The sequence below is a fragment of the Gouania willdenowi genome, chromosome 1 (genome assembly GCF_900634775.1).
Source record: "Gouania willdenowi chromosome 1, fGouWil2.1, whole genome shotgun sequence".
NCBI classification, from domain to species: Eukaryota; Metazoa; Chordata; class Actinopteri; order Blenniiformes; family Gobiesocidae; genus Gouania; species Gouania willdenowi.
The window spans coordinates 23,334,610-23,356,410 of NC_041044.1; the positions used below are offsets into that span (position 1 = coordinate 23,334,610).

General features: G+C 37.9%; 1 protein-coding gene across 6 annotated transcripts in view; it reads left to right on the forward strand.

The window, feature by feature from the left end:
• Positions 1-502: 502 nt before the first annotated feature.
• rnf24 (ring finger protein 24) overlaps positions 503-21,801 on the forward strand; it is a 33,697-nt gene continuing 12,398 nt past the window's right edge. For 2 of the 6 annotated variants that reach the window (XR_003675376.1, XM_028464579.1), the window contains exons 1-3: positions 9,329-10,196; positions 10,288-10,495; positions 18,712-18,861. Coding sequence is in view for 5 of the 6 variants with exons in the window: in XM_028464579.1 (XP_028320380.1) it covers positions 10,449-10,495; positions 18,712-18,861 (197 nt within the window). In the remaining variant the exon portion in view is untranslated. Of the gene's footprint in view, positions 1,008-6,609; positions 6,628-9,328; positions 10,197-10,287; positions 10,496-18,711; positions 18,862-21,801 lie in introns of those variants that run through there. The other 4 variants (XM_028464666.1, XM_028464751.1, XM_028464837.1 and 1 more) reach the window with 4 other exon arrangements.

Here is a 21,801-nt window from a genome sequence, read left to right on the forward strand (position 1 = left end):
AACAAAGGTTTGTTTTTAAATAAAATAACACCCATGTGAAAGTTTACCTACATTTATGAACTCTAAAACTGTGCCATGTGGGTAATAACACAATAGGTAGAAACCCCAACCTGAACCATAGAAAGTGGCTTTGATCAGAAATGGCACGACTAAGAACAAATGGATTATGTTCATGAAACGGAAATAAAAGAATAATAATTTAGTTAGGGTTGGGTTTAGAAATGTAACTATTACTTTACCTCTATAAAAACGTACAAGTAATATTACTGATTCAAAAAAGTACAAGTACCCATAAAAGCAACTCAATTACAGTAACGTGAGTACTTGTAATTCATTACTTTGATTTTAGGATGGAGAAATATGCACCAATGATGTTTGGGATCCAAACTCGAGTTTTGTTCATTATATATTGTCACAGAATGGAGCATCCCCTCCCTCCTCCCCAGTGCCCGCCGTGGGTCCATTCCAGCATCATAACGCCCTGTCCTCAGAAGCACTGCAGACTTCACTTCACCCGCATCGGTGTGCGCACGCAGAGCCCACTGGGAGGAGGCGGGACCAGGCTACTGGTGGTAGTGGGAGTGGGTGGGACTCCTAACTCGTGTACGTGCAAACCGAGTAGACTAGACTGGTAGGAGCGATCCCTGCCGTGACTGACTGTGCTGTGTTTGCTGAAGAGCACTAGAGAAGCAGAGCGAGCTCCAACATCCAGACACACACACACACACACACACCGTCCTCGGTTCTTTCCTCACCGCTGTGTTCGTCCGTGTCCGTCCGTTAGTTTCCAGTGAGACCTCGGGTCGTTACCTCCACCGTCACAGGCCGGGGGGCTGTGTGATGAGGTGCTCCCTCTGCAGGGAAGAGGTTTGAGGAGATAGGCGTGTTTGTCGTCGGCTGGGACAGACTTCCAACTTGGGCTGTGTTGCCCTCTGTGTGACAGCCTGACGGTGTGAAGGAAGCCGAGAGAGAGGCTCACATCCCCGGGCAGGGCGGGAGCATCGTCGGTGAGTCCTGCATCGTTAGCTGCTAGCCCTCCGTTAACTGTTGATGCTGTCATGTTTATGGCTTTAAACCTGTCTCTCATCACTGCTGGTATTTACCTTAGCCTAGACTACTACACGTGCTGTCACCTTTTTATATGAGGATTTAACGACGAGGCGTGTTGACAATAACGCATTTTTAATGGGTATTCTAAGGTAATTGGGACTGTCCACGTACAGGGTCACTTAGCCACTAGCTAGTAAGCCCACACCTATATCAGACCTTTAATTAAGCCTATGGTGCTGAATGTAACGGATTATAACGAGTTATCAGTGTGATACACCTCTCTACTAAGAGCTGTACCCTCTAAGTCTGGTGTTTCCAAAGTCTGGTGCGCGTCCCCACTGGGAGCGAAAATCAGCTGCAGGAGGTCTATGCCAAAAGTTTGTCTTTTGAAGACCAAAACGATAATGATGACTGTAGTGCACATCCAAATCTATAGCTTGAATAGTTAACTGGCTTCAAATACAGTATCATTATTAACAATGCATTATTGGATCTCCCTTAAAGCTGATATTTGGAGTTTCTGAGAAATCTATGTTTATGTATGATTATTTTGAAATGCGAAAAAAAATACCTAACTAGTCTTTTACTATGCTCTGCTGCCGGTGGTCATCCATATACATTAATGTATATAAGTCCCTCCTTCATCCTATAGACCCCTATACAAATGGAAATGGTCGCTGAATGCGCCCAGCCAATAGATAGATTTGCGACACGTCACACATCCGGGACATTTGATCTAGTAACTCGCCCCGCCATTTTAAGGGGTGCCAACAACTACATAGTTACTACTACTGAAAGCGACACACAAGCTCTCACATTTCTCTACCTTTTTGAGCCCCCGTAAAACGTTTATCATGCCTAAAAGGTGTGCTGCTTTTGGATGCGGCAACCACTCGCTGCAAGGCGGGAAGGTATCGTTTTTCTTGTTCCCAACAGAGTTGGAAAAACAATCGAAATGGGCACAAGTTTTGAGTAGAGTCAGCACCGACGGAACTCGATTTGAAATGACATATTTGGGTCAATGGCAGTGAATGAGTTAAAAATAGCCATGGCGTATAGTCTTACCTAAAAAAAGATGTATGCCTCCAGACTTTTGGACATTCGTATTTTCTCTTTTGTGAACACACCAGGAGTCTCGACGAGGTACTCGTAAATAGCTGGCCACTCCAGATCAGGCCACCCAGTTGGGTTGTCTTTTCACGAACCGTGAGGAATTTGGTCTGGACAACACTCCAAACTGAGCAAGAACAGCTTCTTTTCATATTTCAGTCTTACTGGGGGATCTAATCCCAGTCTATATTCGTAAGACATGGCGTTTTCTTCACCAGAGTCGAGTGTGTTGCTAGCTCATTTGTTGGTACCTCTCAAAATGGGGGGGGAGTTACTTGGCCAAGTGTCCCGGATGATGACGTCACAGCGAACGGTTCTATAGGCTTCGACTTTGTGTTTTTTAGTCTGCCAATCAAAGTGAATGTGGACCTGTGCACGGAACCAAGGCCGCGCGTCACAACAGCAAACGGGTAAATATGACTTTGTCTCTTACCTGACCCATAGACCTATATCAATGTGACCCGATGCAACCTTGTTATGTTCCGCGACGCGCGTGCAGAAAAGTAAAGGCGTGGCTTCTGGTAGATTGCAGAGGCAGTGGGAGGAAGTGAGGCTGTTTAGGGCGAGACATCGAGACGTCCCCCTTTCAGAAACTCCGGATATCAGCTTTAAGTGTGATCAAAACTAGTTAGTATAGATAATTTTCCAATAAATGCGAGTAGTTTTGTTTGTTGCAGATCAATTTATTCCCCCTCCCAAGAGTTTATGGAAACCTATGTGTAAATCACGATGGAATAGTGAATGGCTGTAATGGTTTTGAGGTTTCATTAACTGATAAATTATTATTTATTATTGTTTACAATATTGTCAAGGTAGCGTGTTCACAAAATGTTACTTTGTGGCCACATAAGTATTCATAATAATAGATTAATAATACCTTTCGTTTATGCTAGGAAGTGATTGTGTTTTAACAGCTGGTCCATTGGTCGAGTAGTTAATGCAGTGTACCTGCAATCGTTTGGTTCTCATTGGTACAGGATTGATAGCCCGTTTTTTAATGAGACATATTATTCGTTCATTTTTTTTTTTTTCATTGTTTCATTACATTATACAGATTGTAAAATACAATCAGAACACATAGGGTTTGACTTTTTTGGCAATCTAAACTTCATAGTTTTGTAGTCTATTTCTTCTAAATGTTAATGCCATTTGTGTACTTAGCATAGTTCATTTAGTATTAATTGCATTGAAGCAAAATTAGTGGTTGACGGAGCTGTAGGTTATGAAAAGTGGCCCATTAACACAACATGGGCAAACTAAACCAAGTTTTAGAGCCACTCGTGTAAAATAACCATTTTATCACCTAAGGACTTGCTGCCGTTTTTATTATGCTGGCTTTTTCCTAACCCCAACAAACATAGACATATTAATAAATTAAAAGTGCACTTTTCACGTTGTATGTAACTACTGTAAATGTCAAAGACAATGTTTTTTTTTGAAGAAATCTTTGAACTTTTCAACCAATATTGAACATATATTTCAAACTTTATAAAATCAGCCATAATATAAACTTTAACAAAATAATGCAAAGAATGATCTTGGCTACTATGCAAGTACTGAAAAAAAAATAATTAGAAGTAATTGTAGTGGGTATAAAAATTCTGTCAAGTCCCTGATTGTAACAGTAAATGAGGTAAAATCTACAGATGTGAGATCAAGAACAAAAAAAATGGGCATGGTTTTAAAGTAGGCTGGTGTGAGCTGTAAATTGGCCATCCTCAGTCATATGCAGGCACTTTACAGTGAAAACATAAGTGAAAGGGTTCAAACTGTAATGGTTAGCTCATTCAATTCCAAATGTTAATCTGATTTATGGTCAGTAAGTGGAGCTTGACCTGCATTGGTTCTATTGGAGCCCTTTTCTCTTTGGAAAATCTCTGGACTGTGCAGACTCTTCCTGTTTTATTAAAAGCATGTATTCTGTCATGTGGCTGCCCTGAGTCCCAGTTTGACTAATAGAAAGTAAAACAAATTACTGAAGTGTTTTTTTTTTTATATAACTTAATTGCTTTTTACAACTTAATGTGGATAATGTTGAATCAAGCAATACAAGACCAAGTAGACAATGAACCCTTTCATGATGCACTTTAATATTTATTCCCTGGTGGCCTATGTAGCTTGATGTTTTCTTTTTTTGTTGCTGGAATGAGTTTTGTCTGTATGCCAAAGTGATGAAAGTATTAATAGTGCGGCCTGTGCCAAAAGTTTGGCTTTTTAAGACCAGAACGATGATGATGACTGTAGTGCACATTCAAGTGTATGGCTGAGTAGGAAACTGGTCTCAGATACAGTATCAGTCTTAACAATGCATAATTGGATCTCCCTTAAGTGTGATAAGAATAAGTAGGTATAGAATATTTTCTAATAAATGCAAGTAGTTTTGTTTTTTGAACTGTAAATAGATTGCAGAGCAAATTATTCCCCCTTCCAAGAGTATCTGGCAACTTATGTGTGAATCACGATGGAATAGTGCAACAGGGAACATTGTAGGGGTGTTGAATTAAAAATTGATTCGTCGATATATCGCGATATTATGTTGCGTGATTCTCAGATCGATTATAAATGCATCCATATCAATTTTTTTTTAATTAATAAAATAAAATAATGACAATAATAATAATCTTTATTTAACCAGGAAAGTCTTTTCCACTGCAGAAGACATTGTAACTGCACAAAGAAGTGTGCTGAAACCTGGGCATGTTGACCAGCTTGTGTTTTTTCAATAAAATCTAAAAAGAAAGTACTAACTTTCTGCATTTATTTGTTGTTCTAGGCATATACCTCAGTTAAGTTGCACTAAAGTCAAAGTTGGTTTAAAAGCCACAGGCAGATTGTATGTTATTTTTTATTTTAAGTTATTGGCACATGGCATGTTAAAGCCTATGTTTTGAGTGTAAAATATGCCGATAAGATATATTTAATACATAATGTTCTCATGAAGGTGTACACATTTACACATTAGTTGTTTCTTAAGTCAATAATTGCCTTATACTTTAATATCGTGATATATCGTATCGTATCGGGATCTATGTATCGGGATACGAATCATATCGCCAGATGCCAGGCAATATTACACACCCCTAGAACATTGCAATGGTTTTTGCTATTGAGGTTTCATTAACTGATGAATTTGTAAGTGTTATAGTGGAATATGTGCTTTAATGGCTTACTAAAACTTTGACTGCACTCTTTAACGTGAAAGCCAGTATTGTGTAAAAGCTGTATCATCAACAGCACAATGTAAGAAAAGAAGCAGAAGTAAAAAAAAAACAATCCTCCAAAAAAAAAAGCTGTTCTTTAAACTACTGTTTTTCAAAACACAAATAAGAATGTGAGCTTGCCTGAGAGGTATCAAGCAAAAGGAAATTGAGTTCTCTGTGGCTTTATGCAATTTCATCAAATGCAACGAGTTGTTATTACCTACACGGGATTGCCTGCACTTGGTTATTGTTTACATGACCAGCTTGTGGACCTCGACATGTAAAGCCTATTAGTCACACAACAGGAAATGAATTTGTTTCTCTGTTCAGCTTCACATGTATTGCCTCATTGTCTAGTTAAAGAGGAAATGTGGCCAGAGGTCTCTGAAGAGACAAGGTCAAAAGGTGCATTATTTAACGTAGTGGTTTTATTCCTAAATTAATTCATTAAAAATTGATTGGATGATTTCCATAATTTGATGAAAATGTCTCAAAAATACACAATAGGTATTAATTCAATTTAATCTGTAGCGCTACATTCAAATCTCACTGTCTTGCGAGATTTTGTAGCGAAAGACTTCACACAAGATTTTACAAGTCTATATGTTTATCTCTTATAAACACTTTGTACAGATTGTGTGATAGTCTCTATAAACATGTAGGCGAGAGTATGTTCATTTTCACGTTGCCTTTTTCCGTTTCACAAAGTTAATTTGCATTTGTTGACCCGTGTTATTGAAACAAACTAAAATGACAACGGCTAACTGTTCTGCAGCTTTTATTGCGTCTACAGTGTTGAAGCTGCTGGACATTTACCATGATCTTGTTATTGCAATTATCATAATTTATGCAGCGCTTATGGGCTACAGTTAGAATCCACCAAGGAAGGACGTGTTGATTGAGAGGTTGTCCTAGTATGACTTAAAGGAGCAAAATAGGAATGAGAGAAGTCCTATTTGGAAAAAAAATGCAACCTATTGGATTAAAACATCTTTATAATAAAAACATTAATAATCATGACCTTACTATAACATTAAATATCCTATAAATAATTATAAATACTATCTTCCTCAGTGTGCCATTAGATAGGTAATCAGTTAAGTTGACATGTGCTGAGTGTTCACAGACTAAGAACTGATACGTCTGGGGCCACCTACAAGCTTCAGCATGACTTGCTTTCCTCACGTGACGAAAAGATGCATTTATAGCGACAGTGACCCTGAGCTACAGTGTTGAAGGAGTCCTGTTTCCTCAAACATCTATGACTGTGAGTAGATACACTTCATATAGACTGTTTACAATCTTCTCCAATGATGGCGCAAAGTACCGGTAGGTGGTTTTAAATGAACTCTTTGCCACTAATGAGTTGCGTCGCCTGGTAAAAATGATAGTAAAATTATATTAAGTTGAAACAAGGTTAGAATTGTGACTTAAAGATTAAAATGTTGAGAAGTATCACTGAAATTTTGTTTATAAACCTGGAAGTGGATACACCAAGTGGGTCATTGGACAGCTGTGGTTGTCAGTTCTCTTGTGTTTTTGCGAGCTTGTGTTACTATCAGTATAGGCTAATGGGTTACTTATGGAGAAAGAACGGGATGAAAAAACTTACACTGAACAAAAATATAAACGCAACACTTGTTTTTGCTTCCATTTTTCATGAGCGGAACTCAAAGATCTAAAACATTTTCTATATACACAAAAGACTTATTTCACTCAACTATTGTTCACAAATCTGTCTCAATCTGTGTTAGTGAGCATTTCTCCTTTGTGAGATAATCCATCCCACCTCACAGGTGTGGCATATCAAGATGCTGATTAGACAGCATGATTATTGCACAGGTGTGCCTCAGGGTGACCACAATAAAAGGCCACTCTAAAAATGTGCAGTTTTGCTTTATGGGGGGGCGGGGGTTTGTTGATTGTGGCCTTTGGAATGTTGGTCTACTCCTCTTGGAAAGTTGCTGGATATTGGCAGGAACTGGAACACGCTGTCGTATACGCCGATCCACAGCATCTCAAACATGATCAATGGGTGACATGTCCGGTGGGTATGCTGGCCATTCAAGAACTGGGATGTTTTCAGCTTCCAGGAATTGTGTACAGATCCTTGCAACATGGGACCGTGCATTATCATGCTGCAACATGAGGTGATGGTCGAGGATGAATGGCACAGCAATGGCCTCAGGATCTCTTCACGGTATCTCTGTGCATTCAAAATGTCATCAGTAAAATGCACCTGTGTTTGTTGTCCATAACATACGCCTGCCCATACCATAACCCCACCACCATGGACCACGCCATCCACAACGTTGACATCAGCAAACCGCTCACCCACACGACGCCACACACGCTGTCTGCCATCTGCCCTGAACAGTGAAAACTGGGATTCCTCCATGAAGAGAACACCTCTCCAACGTGCCAGACGCCATCAAATGTGAGCATTTGCCCACTCAAGTCGGTTACGAAGACAAACTGCAGTCAGGTCGAGACCCCGATGAGGACGACGAGCATGCAGATGAACTTCCCTGAGATGGTTTCTGACAGTTTGTTCAGAAATTCTTTGGTTTTTAAACCGACTGTTGCAGCAGCTGTCTGGGTGGCTGGTCTCAGACGATCATGGAGGTGAACATGCTGTATGTGGAGGTTCTGAGGCCGGTTGGAAGTACTGCCAAATTTCTGAAACGCCTTTGGAGATGGCTTATGGTAGAGAAATGAACATTCAATTCATGGGCAACAGCTCTGGTGGACATTCCTGCAGCCAGCATGTTAATAACTCTTTTCACACTGAAACTGCTCATGCGTGACCTGTGGGGGGGAGGGCCATAGGTTGAGAGGGATATAAACGTAAACAAGCTTGTTCACTCAGTTGATATTTCCAACCTAACAGTGTTTGTAATGTTATTCCAGAGATCTTTAGTGTTTTAATAGTGTTTATATTATTAATATTACACATATTAGGACTCAAGGAGAGACAAGGGTTTTTTGTTGAAGCCACTTTCGGCCGATCCAAGCACTTTTAAAAACCGATGGAGCAGCTCAGCAGCAGTATCAAGGGTACTACCTGGGTCTCCAGCGGGCGGAATTCGGACTCTACCTGGGAATGATGCACATATCTGAGCACTTTTGTAAAACCAATGAGAGAAGCGGTATTAAAGCGACAGACCTGCTCTGCTTCCACACTCCTTCTCCCAAGCTTTTATCATGTGATTATGTATTTTTTTCTGCATTTACCTTTATTGTTGTTAGTTTATTTTTTTGACTTGTGTAGTTGTTTTAACAACTGTAAAGTGTCTTTGAGTTTTTGAAAAGCGCTTATAAATACAATGTATCATTATTGATGGGACAAACAAGATTTCCGAGTGTGAAAAGGACAGTATAAGTTCTCACTTTGAAAAGGTAAATTTACGAAGTACACCATTCACTAACCAGGTTCATGATTATTTTTATTAAGCTATTATTTTAATTCAATTTACAACTTTAAAGGAAGTGCACAAGATGGACTGGCCGATAAGTGAAACCGCACTGATCAGCTTATTGGCCACTGTTTAAAAAGCAAGGAAAAACCTGAATTTTCAGCTCGTGTGCAGCATTAGCTTTAGTAGATAACTTGGCTTTCTACCTTGGAGACCGATACCACGTTTACGCAAAAAAACTGTCAGCCAAGGCAACCATTGAACTCAAGCGCGATAACTGAACAAGAGCAAGATTTCCGAGAGTGTGAAAAGGCTTATTGCATGCTCTCTCAGAACTTGCGACATTTGTGGCATTGTGCTGTGTGATTAAACTTAACATTTTTATTGTGGCCAGCCTAAGGCACACCTGTGCAATAATCATGCTGTCTAATCAGCATCTTGATATGTCACACCTGTGAGGTGGGATGAATTATCTCTGCAAAGGAGAAGTGCTCACTAACACAGAACAGTATTTGTGAGAAATAAGTCTTTTGTGTAGATAGAAAATGTTTTAGATCATTGAATTCAGCTCATGAAAAATGGGAGCAAAAACATTTTGTGTTTATATTTTTGTTCAGTGTACACAAACAAGATGGAATTGAGTTTTCTGTTATTGGATTACATCATTTTAAATTAAGAATAAAACCTAACTAGGAGACCACCTAAGTATTTAGATGAAATATTGAATCCACGTTTGTTTTGCTTTCAAACTTTTAAAGTCAATGTGGAAAAAGGATTTTGGTAAGATGTGATCTACATGTATTAATGAGTCATGTTTTGAGATGTCACGCATTTCCATGCTATTTTTTTGCTTTAAAAAGTGTATCTGGACATCTAGCAAATGTAGCAAAAACACACAGACATCAAATCCTGTTACATATTGTGATGTGATTTCAGTGCCTTTCTACAACTAAGAAATATTGAATCACCAGTTGACTCAATTAACTGTACGTATGTTTGGCATTATTTTGGAAAGTTTAATAGCCAGTAGGACATCTAAATATGGAATGCCAATGGAAAGAAACAAAAGGGAAATTGGTAAATTGATGTGGTTATGAGAGGAAAATGGGTAAAATCTTGAATGGAATTAGGGAAATTTTGAAATGGAAAATCAGAGGCTCTATAAAAGGCAGTTGGTTACTAGATTTAAAGCTCCCACATAATTCAAATTTCCCTTTGTAATAGTTTTCTGACAGTAATACGTATCTCCATAGCCTCATTATGATGCTCCAAAAGTGAAAATGTATGATTCCTCCCTCCCTTGTTTGCTCCACATTTTGTGAAATGTGTGCTCATACAGGCAAGTTTGAATGTGTTCTGTGCGTGACGTCATAAGAGGAATAACTCCTCCTACTGACCCTCCCTCTACCCCTGCAAGGAGGTAAGCTTCACCCTCACTATTTACTTTGCTGGTAAACAGACATGGTGAAGGCAGGACGAGCCAAGCACAAGTTTATTTTTACTCCCCTCAGCTGAGCCTCTCAGGACTCAGTGGCTGGATTCTATCTTTGCTGGTTGTGTACCAAATGACATTCCAAACGTTTGTATGTGTGTGCCCGGTATTTCACGGGGGACTGCCTTGAAAACATGGGCCCACACAGAGCTGGCTTAGCTCAAAGATTCCGGATAAAGTATGACGCTGCACCAACACTTCGTGACTCAAGCACAAACGTGGAAGATGTAAGTTGGCATCATTTTGTTTTACTGCATAAGCCTAACTAGTGTGGTAAGCTGCTAGCTGTGAAAATATCCGTACATTATCACAGAAGCTAACACTGCTCAGTTACTGCTGCTAACGTTGTGTCCATTAACACGCTAGAGCAAATAATATCAGGAGACTTTCAACATAAGATGTGTGAACGCTCCTCACCCAGAGCAGGGTGTGGAGTGGGTGTGGCCATACACAGTTCATTTGCATACCCGGAAGTACACTCTGAAACAGCTTGTACTGAGTGAAGTTTGTGAAAGCGAATTTCGGGAAGACCAATGCGTTTGGGGCAATACACTTCAAATACAATTTTGATGGGGGCTTCTGAGACTTCTGAGAAAAGCAGTATAATATGGGTCTTTTGAGTTTTTAAACCAAGGACACATAAATAAGCATTACATAACTGTTTTTACACAATGTCAAAGTTTACATAACCATGTTAGACAATACGCCCTCTCTAAATATCGTGAATGCTTTAACAAATGTTGATGCTAGTGCCACTATTTAAACTCTAAGGCTTGATTCATGTCTTTGGCCCTGTTTATTTAGGTGTTAGAATAGACACTGGATTGGAATCTAGTATTGGTGATTGATGGACAGAGGGCCTCAGTTAGACTCTGCCAGCTCCACTATAAGTCTTGTGTCTGCCTTTTCTTCCTATCTGGAGTTCGGGTTACACTGACCTAGTTTTTGTAGAACGTGGGCCAACTTTGTATAGGGTGTTTGTAAACCACATATCTATCTTTGCTTTATAAACTACTTGGATGCTACAAGTAGTGCATTGTCATATTTATCAATAGGAAGAGAGAGATATGATCCACCCTTACATTATTCTGGAATGAAGACCTGATGATTTTTTTTTTTTTTTTCAAAGCTCTCAATGCTTATTTTGTTTTAGCTCCGACCTTGATCTGCATTAGATTATGTCTGCTTATTCACTAATCTATTTTAACTTCAACTGAATCTTATTGCACAGTAATCTTTTCATTGTATGAACCAGAATGTCTCTACTACAAGAACTGAATGTAGGTGTGATACTGGCATTCAAATGATATAAAGGTATCATTTGAAAGTCAGCATTTCACCTACTTTAGCCCGCACGTTTTTGAGGAGTAGCCTGTAGCGCTGCCCCAAAGCCCCAGTGTTTGTTGCTGTCTTTCGGCATATTAGGTTTCAGATGTGCAAATCTCGTGTTAGCCTCAGCTGCTGGTGGAAATTTCCACTTCTGAGTTTGACAGCATCCTGTGAAGATGACCATGTGAGCTTACTCTTATGAATCTGATGCTGGTGATTGAAGATCATTTTAGGTGAATTACAGCAAAGGAAATTATTTTGATGCTTCTTTTTGTGCATTAAAAATTAAATGTTAGTGTTGCCCAGGAGTTCCAAATGAGGGTATGCAGTGATTAACTGCATACCCAGATGTGTTTAAGCAACCTTACTAGTTAGCACGCTGCATTAGGGCTGTACGATTTGTGACGTGGGGTGTCCTGATCCCATAGTGATATCAGATCACAGGTCCAATCAGCAGAAAATAACAAACAAAACAAAAACGAACAAACATTCCATTTGAGATTCCTCTCCAGCACTTTGAATAAATGTCAGTTTTTCTCATACCAGTTGTTGCTAATTTGAGTAATATCACTTGATTAAGCTTTTTCTAACATTCCACACTCCAAAATAAGTCATGAAAGTTTACATAAATTGTGCTGATATTGTATTGGATCAAAATCAATATAGTTATGCAAGGTTGCAATATTGGAAGTTAAAAGGTTGTATCACGACACCCCTATAAGTGACTGCATGTTTTACTTGTAATACTAAAACCAAATATATACAAGTAACTACAAAGCCAGAGGTAGCCTGCTCTTCCATCTAGAGCTTTTACAAGGGATTTCTTATGTGCTGTGCAAAGTGTTGCTGTTGATTACATAATGGGAGGAGAACAGAAGATCTGTGTGTGAGAGAGAGGCAGAATGTAGAAGAAATGAAAAAAAAAAGAGAAAATGAAAAGAAATGTTCTGATGGGGAAAGGAGAGGAAAATTGACATCTGGCCTTTCAAAAGACACCGCTGCCAAGTCATTCCATATGCTCTACATTGTGTCAGTGGCTTGTCATCTGCGTGGGATAAATCAAGAATAACACCAATCCTCTAGCTAGCATTCTTCACTACTCTGCTGTAGGATGGGACAGATGGCTTCATTACAGAGCTCCAGCATCTTTTGAGCAACAAGTTGCATTGGCCATGGTTACATTATGTTTTTTAATTCGGAATTAGTTATTCCGAATTAAATCATTTGGAATTAAAGTGTTCTGCTTTGTGTTTACATCGAAATAGTAATTCCCAAACTGAGGATTACATGGAAAACCAGTTTATTCGGCTTTAGTTAATTCCGCTTTAGGTCTGGGTGTTGGGAAGGCTCTGAATGGACGGGGAGAACGTGACGTATCACGTCTATCGGGAAAAACACACAACAAACCTTTTGTCGGCTGTAACACAGAAGACCACACAACTGTTTTCACCTTTATTTTGATTGTAGTTTTTAAACAGCAGCTCAACAATAACACACTTTGGTTCACAGAGCGGAAAGCAGATGGGACTTACACACCGGTAATTAAAGCCCGGTAAAATTCTGGAAAACAATAACCAGGAATAAATAATTGCTTCCTGGTAAAGATAGTAGCTCTAACAACCAGTACAATGATAAACTTAGTGATATTACAGCCTGTGCAGCAGTATGGGGATGCATTTCCTCCATCTCCGGGTTTTAGTATCACCTGTCCGCCGTCCGGTGAAGCCAGCTTAGTTTGCTGATCTCCATGCGTTTAATAAGTCCATGTGTCCGTGTTAATTTCCGTGCATTTATGCCTTCGTCCATTCACTCTTTTCATTAGATCCATGTCTTTTAAGGCTCTTATTGTTGTGATGTTGGCTCTAGTCTGGGAGGCCATGTTGGATTATGTCGTCACTAATTGCCGCAAGTCGTGCATGCGCAAAACGACCGGAATTAACTTAAAGCGGCTTTAAGTGTTGTTAACTGTTTACAAGAAAGAGGAATTATTTAAATCAGAATTAAAAAAGGATTAAACCAGCCACCTAAATCGGAATTAAGTTTAATTCAGAATTAAATTAGCAAGTGTTTACAAGGTCAGGTTAAAGAAGAATTATCTTTCATTCGCTTTAAAGAGGAATTAAAGCTCCCATGTAAACGTGGCCACTGTGGAGAGATGTGTGTAGTAGATTTTGTTTTAAGTGTGTCCCTTACAGTAGCTTCAGTAATGGAACGTGTTAATAGAATATTTTTAGTGGCACTGTATGCTTCTAAAAGCAAGATTAAGCTGGGAGTTTAGACATTATATGATCCCTTAAATTTAAAGACATCTTCATGTAAAATGAGGATGCTCCAGTGGCCTCTGTTGCATCTTCTATGTTGACCTTCACTTGAAACACTACCACTATCCTATTGGGGGCCATGCCCTTTTTTGTTCGAAACCTTCAAATTCCTTGAACCAAGCAGCAGCCATGTTGAAAATCTCAGCTCTGTTTCTGTCCCTGAACCACTGAGATATTTGAGCCACAGACACACAGACACACACACAGATTCCTTACTTTATAGATTAGATGACTATGCACTACTTGTAGTATCCAAGTAGTTTATAAAGCAAAGATATGTGGTTTACAAAAACCTTATACTTACTGTAGTTGGCCTAAGTTCAACAAAAACTAGGTCAGTGTAACCCGAACTCCAGATAGGAAGAAAAGGCAGATGCAAGATTTTAGTGGAACTGGCAGAGTCTAACTGAGGCCTTCTGTCCATCAATCACCAAGTACCAGATTCCAATCCAGCATGTATTCTAACACCTAAATAAACAGGGCCAAAAACATAAATCAAGTTTTTGTAGTGATACTATTATCAACATTTGTTTGATGGTTATTTTGAAAAGAGTATATTGCCTAACATGACACTGTAAATTTTGGCACTGTGTCATGACAGTAATGTGCCGCTTATTTATGTGTCCCTGGTTTTTAAAACTGAAATCTGTAACCAACTGCCTTATGTAGAGCGTCTGATTTTCCATTTCCAAATTTCTCCAATTCCGTTTAAGAATTTACCCATTTAATTTCTGCATTGGTTTACCTATTTACCTTTTGTTTTAGTTTCATCTGCTTTCCTTAAATAGATGTCCTTTCATGGCCATCAAACCTCCACAATAGTGCCAAACATGCTTAATACGGGTAATTGAGTTAACTATTATTATTAATTTCATATTTCTCAGCTGTAGAAATACGCCAAAAGCGCATGCTAAATTCCATCGGTTTTAGTTACGCTTGCTAAGACATTCAGCCATATTCTTTTCTGGTTTACTGGTGTTTTTTGGCAAAAAATATAGTGGAAATTTGTGGTATTGTCTCAAAAGTTGTAGGTGAGGGTTTCGTTTGTCATATATTGGAGTGTCCTGATCCGATAGTGATATTGGATATCGGTCCGATATCAGCCAGAAAACAATTATCGGATTTTTTTGGACTGCATTTGAAATCTCCGATATAAGCGCTCCGATAAGTTTTTATTATTTTTGTCCCCCCCCTCAGTTGTTCCCACCATATACTGACAGTAAAAAAATAACTGAAGTGTACTTTAATTGTTGACTTACAATTCTACACTACAAAACAAGTAACAAAAGTATGTATGATTCATGCTGATATCGTATTGGATTGATATCGGTATCGGTCAATACTCAAGGCTGCAATATTGGCATTGTATCGGAAGCTAAAAAGTTGTATCAACAATCCCTAGTCATATAGCTTTTTCCACTTCAGGAGCTGAGGCCTGTTGTATTGAGATTGCAAGATTTGGTAGTGTCTTTTTGCACCAGATTTGACCTTTCTGTGTCTTTGTCCTACCATTTACAGCAAAAAAGTGCCTGTAAATGTGTGATATTGTCCCACAATATATACAGTAGGTAAGGGTTTAGTCCATGTCATGTCAAGTAATTTCTGCTTGATTTTGTTTAGAAAAATATTAATAATGATAATAATATTAATAATAATAATTAAAATGATTCTAAGAAACAATTTTCTTCTTTAGCATGTATGCTCTGATCATTCTAAAAGCTAATGCATTCTGTTGAGGTAAAATACACAGAGAAAAAGAACAAAACTAGATTAGTTAGTTACTCTGTGCAGGAGAAATAAACGGCTGTGTAGTTGGGAAGGATTTCCAGAGGAGCGCTTCAAGTGAATGGTGCTTGAAAGAATGCTTAGATGTCTGTCTTGTATTTAAATAAATGATTAAGCATGGTTAGAAAAAGCAAAGAGTTCTTCCTGAAACAATGGCACCATTTTCATCTGACTCCTTACCTGAAGGTTATAGCTCAGTAGTTTATGAAACCCTGCGGCATTTTTGTGGATTTTTTAATTGTGCTATAAAAATGTCTCTAGCCACAGCATACGGGTTGATCTTCATTCATAAAGCTTTATTTAAAACCCATCTCAATTACCGTGTTTACACTGGTGCTTAATTTACTACAGTGCTCTATTAAAAGCTCCATTTCTATTGCATTCAGAGCAGATAGTGGGTCTAGACGCCTCACCCACAATTCATGACTGAGGGTTACTTAACTCTCCTCTGACCACTCACAATGCTTGTGCACAACCTGCATGCGTTTATTGCGCTGAATGCTTTCTCTTGACAAAATGATGATGTCTCTGCTATCAAAAGCAAACTGTCTATTCATCTTGTGTCATTAGTACAGAACATTTGCTATTCTTTTTTTTGTCTCTTTTTTTTGTTGTCTGTTTATATGTTCCCTCGTGATTTAAAATACTCAAGGCCAGATTATTACCTTTACAGCGTTTAACAGGACTACCATGACCTGGATGAAGAAGAATTTAACAGTTTCTTTTTCACAACGCAGAGCTCTCACAGCATTTTGGTTAGATTCCACTAAGTTTAAACGTGATATTCTAACTCTCTGACTCATTATTTTGGAATGAGGAGCTCATGATCCCTCCACTCTGTTACAGTCTTCTGACGTCACTGAGTCAGGTGTTTTACAAGTCATCCTCATTATGTAAAGGACCAGTCCTCTCTGTTCATGGTTAGACATTTTGAGGCATGAGTCGCAACTGACAATTTACTTGGAAGAAATATATAGCACAAATTCCTCAAATGAATTAGATAAACAAGTGTTTATCTTTGCAAATCTGTCCTCCATGTTGAGAGTTGGTGTTCTAAAAACTTTTAGCGATCTGTTTGGTGGCCATAGAAAAACCCACATAATGTTTCAATACTAGAGTTTAGAAAGATTTGGCTTTTTAGAAAGGCAAGAGGTACCAGACAGGGTTACAAAATGGGTTTCAGTTATTCCTGTCTCCTCTCCCTCCTCCTCCTCCTAATCCTGTCCGTGGGTGGGCAGACACATGTCTGAACATGTCCCATAGGTGTACTAAGTAAGGAGTACTTGACCAATAAGACACTTGCTGATGGGCCTCAGCTTATATGAATCAGTTTTTCATAGAGTTTTTTTCAGGTTTGTTCAAATAATGGATAAATAAGTACGAATACATAGTTCGTACATGCTTCCCCTATAACCTTATCAATAGCATCAGTACAAAAAGTTCCACTCTGCAAATAGAACACAAAAACAGACTGACCATTTATGTCATCATCATCATCATGACATTCTTTAAAAAAAATAATCATGTTTTGCATGTACTTTGCATGGTATTTCACCTGCACATTATGCACAAATTTTTAATTGACAACTTTTTTTTTTTTTTTAATCATTTTTTCTCGATTATGTTATTTTGTAATCGTTGGGTGTAATAATTGTAATCTGATTTCAATTAATTGAGCAGCCCTAATATGTAGTGCTTTTATAGTCATCAAGTTGATATTAATGTGGTTGTGTCTTGTGAGGGCTAAGTATTTTAAAAGGTCAGACTTAATTCATTAACATCTATTTAGACAGTGAATTACATAAATATGCTGAATTAAAGCAATCCTGCTAATCTGCATTTCCTAGGCAGGTTACAAAAGCATTGCAATAACACAAAGAATAAGACATTAAGTCGCAAAAAAAAAAAAACATGTTACAAAACAGTGCACAAAGACATTAAAATGAGGTTTTCAATTACATAGATTAACACTTTTTCTAAAAGAAAACAAAAATCATTTACCACAGTCATTTTCTTTTCTTTAAAGTTAATCATGCGTTGTTTGATAATTACACTGTTTTCCCCGGTCCTGTAAAATGTAAGATGTTTCCTGCAATTAGTCCAACTAACAGCTTGTGGCACAAATCATAGTCAAAGCCAAGAATACATGCATAAAAATGTCCATAGTTGCTGCTAAAAAAAAGTATTTAGTACCGGTATTTAGGGAAACTAAGAGCAAAAATCTTTGACAAACAAAGGTTTACTCGAAAAGTAGAAAGTCAAAAAGTTTGGGAACTACCACAGAAAAACAACAAAACTAAAGCGAAACTATCAGTAATTTACTTTTGATTATTTCAGCTGCTTGTATACCTATGCATTTACAGGCATGTAAATAGACTAGTGGATGGGACGATATGTTGAATTCCTAACACGATACAATATTATATATTGGTTCGCATATTCAATTTTGTGAAGAAAAAAAGATTTAAAAGAATTATTTATCATTATCAAATTCATAAATTAAAATGTAATTGAGTACTTGAGTACTTTGACCTTTTCAAGTTTTAAACTGAATATAACAAATACATCACAAATAATGGAGATGAAGGCTTCCATTGTAATGTTAAGTCATCATTTTTCACACGGAGATGTATGTTGTGTACATCAAAAGGCTGATATTTATCTGTCTTTTGAACAGATTTACAATAGATTATGACTAATGGTCCAATTCACTGTAAGAAGGGATGCCTCGTAGTCATGGTTGTAATTCTTTACAAAACAGACTTTACAAAGGCCAATTGTCTTGTGCAGACTGTGCCCACAGAGATGTGGTTTTTGAAGATTTACGAGCTGTTTATAGCCTGGGAACTTCTAGAGAAAGTCTCCTGTAATCTTAAGACACTGATGATGAGTGCAGAGCAAAAATAGTCTCTTTCAGTTTTGCTTTGACTCAGCACCAGTATTTGAACGATATGTAATGCTTCCACTCACTTTCTGTTTGTCAATTGTGTCTCTCTCTTTTCACCCAGAATATCCATGAGCTCCGATTTCCCGCACTACAGCTTCAAGATGCCAAATATAGGGTTCCAGAACCTTCCCCTTAATATCTACATTGTGGTCTTTGGGACTGCCATTTTTGTCTTCATCCTCAGCCTCCTCTTCTGCTGCTATTTAATACGGTAAGACATGCTTCTCTGCTAGCCACACATTTAAAAAGGGTGCATTTTTTTTATAGTGATGATTATTTTGCTGAGTCATTGTTGTCAACAAGTGCCATACAGGTTGTAATAAAAAGTATTTGAGCAGGAATGGAGTCATAAAACAAAAAAACAAATCAGCAATCTGTTTTTACTCAAGTGATCAAAAAGTTGGCGATCACTTTTTTCACCACTTTTTTTTAGATTACAGTGTAATTACTATAGCTCACAGTTTTACTGTAAGGGCCACCATTATTAGATTAGCAACTTAAATGTTAAATGTACCAGAGTTAAAGACACTTTTAGCTTTTCTAACCAATCCAAGGTGACAAACTCCGATTCTATGAAATCAGAGCAATTGAAAATCTAGAATACTGTATGCCACTTGTTGACCACCGCTCAATGAAAAGGTTTCTTCTTCCTTATTGATGTTTGATGTAATGGTAGCATATGTTTTCAAGAATAAACGTTTCAACAGCACAGTTTGGAGAACACCTTTAATGCAACAATTGGCAATTCCATAATTCTATAACGGAGAAAAAAAAGTCTAAAATATTTGTTCTGCAGCTTCATAGTAAAGGCATCTGTTAAAGATGTACTTCTCTCACCTACCTATCGTAAACACGCCACCATCTTCAGGTAATCACGCCTCTTTTTTGGTCTGCCTTAACTTCATTGTTATTTATTGACTACTCATTGTTATCTATCATGGTTATTTTTTTATGATGATCTTTAAAGTGCAACAGAAACCATTATTTGTCTACACCTCAGTCATAGTGGTGAGTGTAGCTTTAGCTGTCTGGGTTCAGTCTGACAGAGGAGTGGCTGCTAATCTGGGCCACTGGCCACTCCCTACACCACCAAACACACATACAAGGCAAGATGAGGAAGGTACCTTCTCCAGCTACTGCTGCCCCTCATGCAAGCATCTTTATACAACTGTAGTGTTTCCTCCTGGTAGAAAATACTTGCAAAAGAAGCAAATTGTAACAAAAGGTGGGAGCCACAGCCATGCTAAAGATTTAGGACGAAATGAATGTCTCCTTTTATTTGAATATTCCTATCATTTGCAAGAAACTACAGTAATTGGGAAAAAAGCTAGATTACAAAAATGTAATCCAATATTAACCTCTATTTACAGTAGATTATATTCCTATAAAAAATAGTCACATTTGCTGGGTTTATTTTTGAGCAATGAAAGTTTTACTCTTATACGTTATGCTTTTCAAATAAAAGTCATGTTTGACCTAGCAGGGAATTCATATTAGAAGGGTGGTGGTAATGTATTTTATTACAGTAAAGGTCCAGGTAGTAATAGTAATCTCACCAATTTATGATAATTTTGCAAATGTGTCTCTGAATCAGTTTCCAGGAATGACATAATTTATTTAGAGAGGATGCAGTAATTAAAAAAAAGAAGAAATTTCAACAAGTTATGAAACCTTGATTCCTTCAGTATTTACACTATTTTGATAAACATGCATCCAACCTTTACTTTGAAAACTTAATGTTTTTTATACTAAGTGGCATTAAAAAAAGCAACATTAAAATATTTCCCATAATTTTATGATTTTTAACCATCTCACTAAAATAATATATTCAATTAAAGAATAAACATTTCAGCAACGATCAAAATTAATTTAATGTAATCAGAATTATCTAGAAAAGTGAGATCTATATACAGTAGGACATGAAAAAGCATTTATCAAAAATAGTGGTAGTTTGATTAGGTTTTTAGGGTGTTTGTTGTTTTGTTTGTTTTGTTTTGGGGTTTTTTATGGGGGGCGGGGCTACATTGCTTTCTGGTGGCTGCAGCAAATGAAATGAAAATGATAACAAGTTTGTGTTTTACCTGAGGTAGCAGCTGCAGCTTCTCAAAAATATATCTCTCTGCACCATCTTGTCAAATGTTATCCTGCATGGCTAGTGGTAAGTAGATTAACTACTTCTGTATTTGTTCAGATGCTTTTCTGACTATAGGGGGACACATTGATGTCGATGCAGATATGTTTTAGTAAAAATAAAATAGTTAATAGTTTAGTTCTTTCTTCATAAACTACTTCTGAAAATGCAGTCTCACTTTAAACAAACCCCTATGAGGAAAAACACAGCTTTAAAAGGTTTTATTGCAATACGAAATGTTGAAATCCTGTATACACTCAAAGGCAATTTTAATATTACAAAGGATAAATTGCTTGATTTTTCAAATAGCTAATTGTTGAATCGCGAGGTAGAATTTTATTTTAAGTCTTGGACTTGGTTAAAGACCACATGCTGATGATTTGATACGTTGTGAAATGAGAAGAAAACACTTGGTATTAAATCTTAAAGGGGCGGTATTATGATATTTTTCACCCATCTCCATTTGTTCTAAGAACCCCAACAACATAGTATTTGAGGTTTATTTTTCCCAAACTCGCCTGTTTCCAGAGTTTTAGCTCTCTGAAAAGTGACTCTCTGAGCAGGTTTAAACAGGTGGTTTTGGAGCCTACTTATGCATATTCATGAGTCTGTAGACGCTGACTCCACACAACAGCTGATCACTAGTGATTTTCCTTTGCTATCCAGACACTCTTGTTTTCAGCCAAAAAACTGCACATTACAGTAAAACACATGGCTATTTAGGCGGCTATTGTGATTGTGAGTCAGACAGCAGCGGAGTCAATCAGCTGAGTCAGCTGCTTCAAACACTCACCGGAGCTGCTATGTCGCTTTCTTCTCCTCCTCACAGCTACTTATTAAAGGAATAGTCCATCCAAGGTGATAGTCCACTGTTTAGTCCAACCGCTTGCGTCGCATTGGATCACAAACACGTCAGATCCTCTCAAAGGCGAAACGAGGCTGTATAATGGATACAAAAAATGGAACTGATTGTAACTGCTCCCTGGGTACTACACCGTGGCTGCCCACTGCTCCTCATGG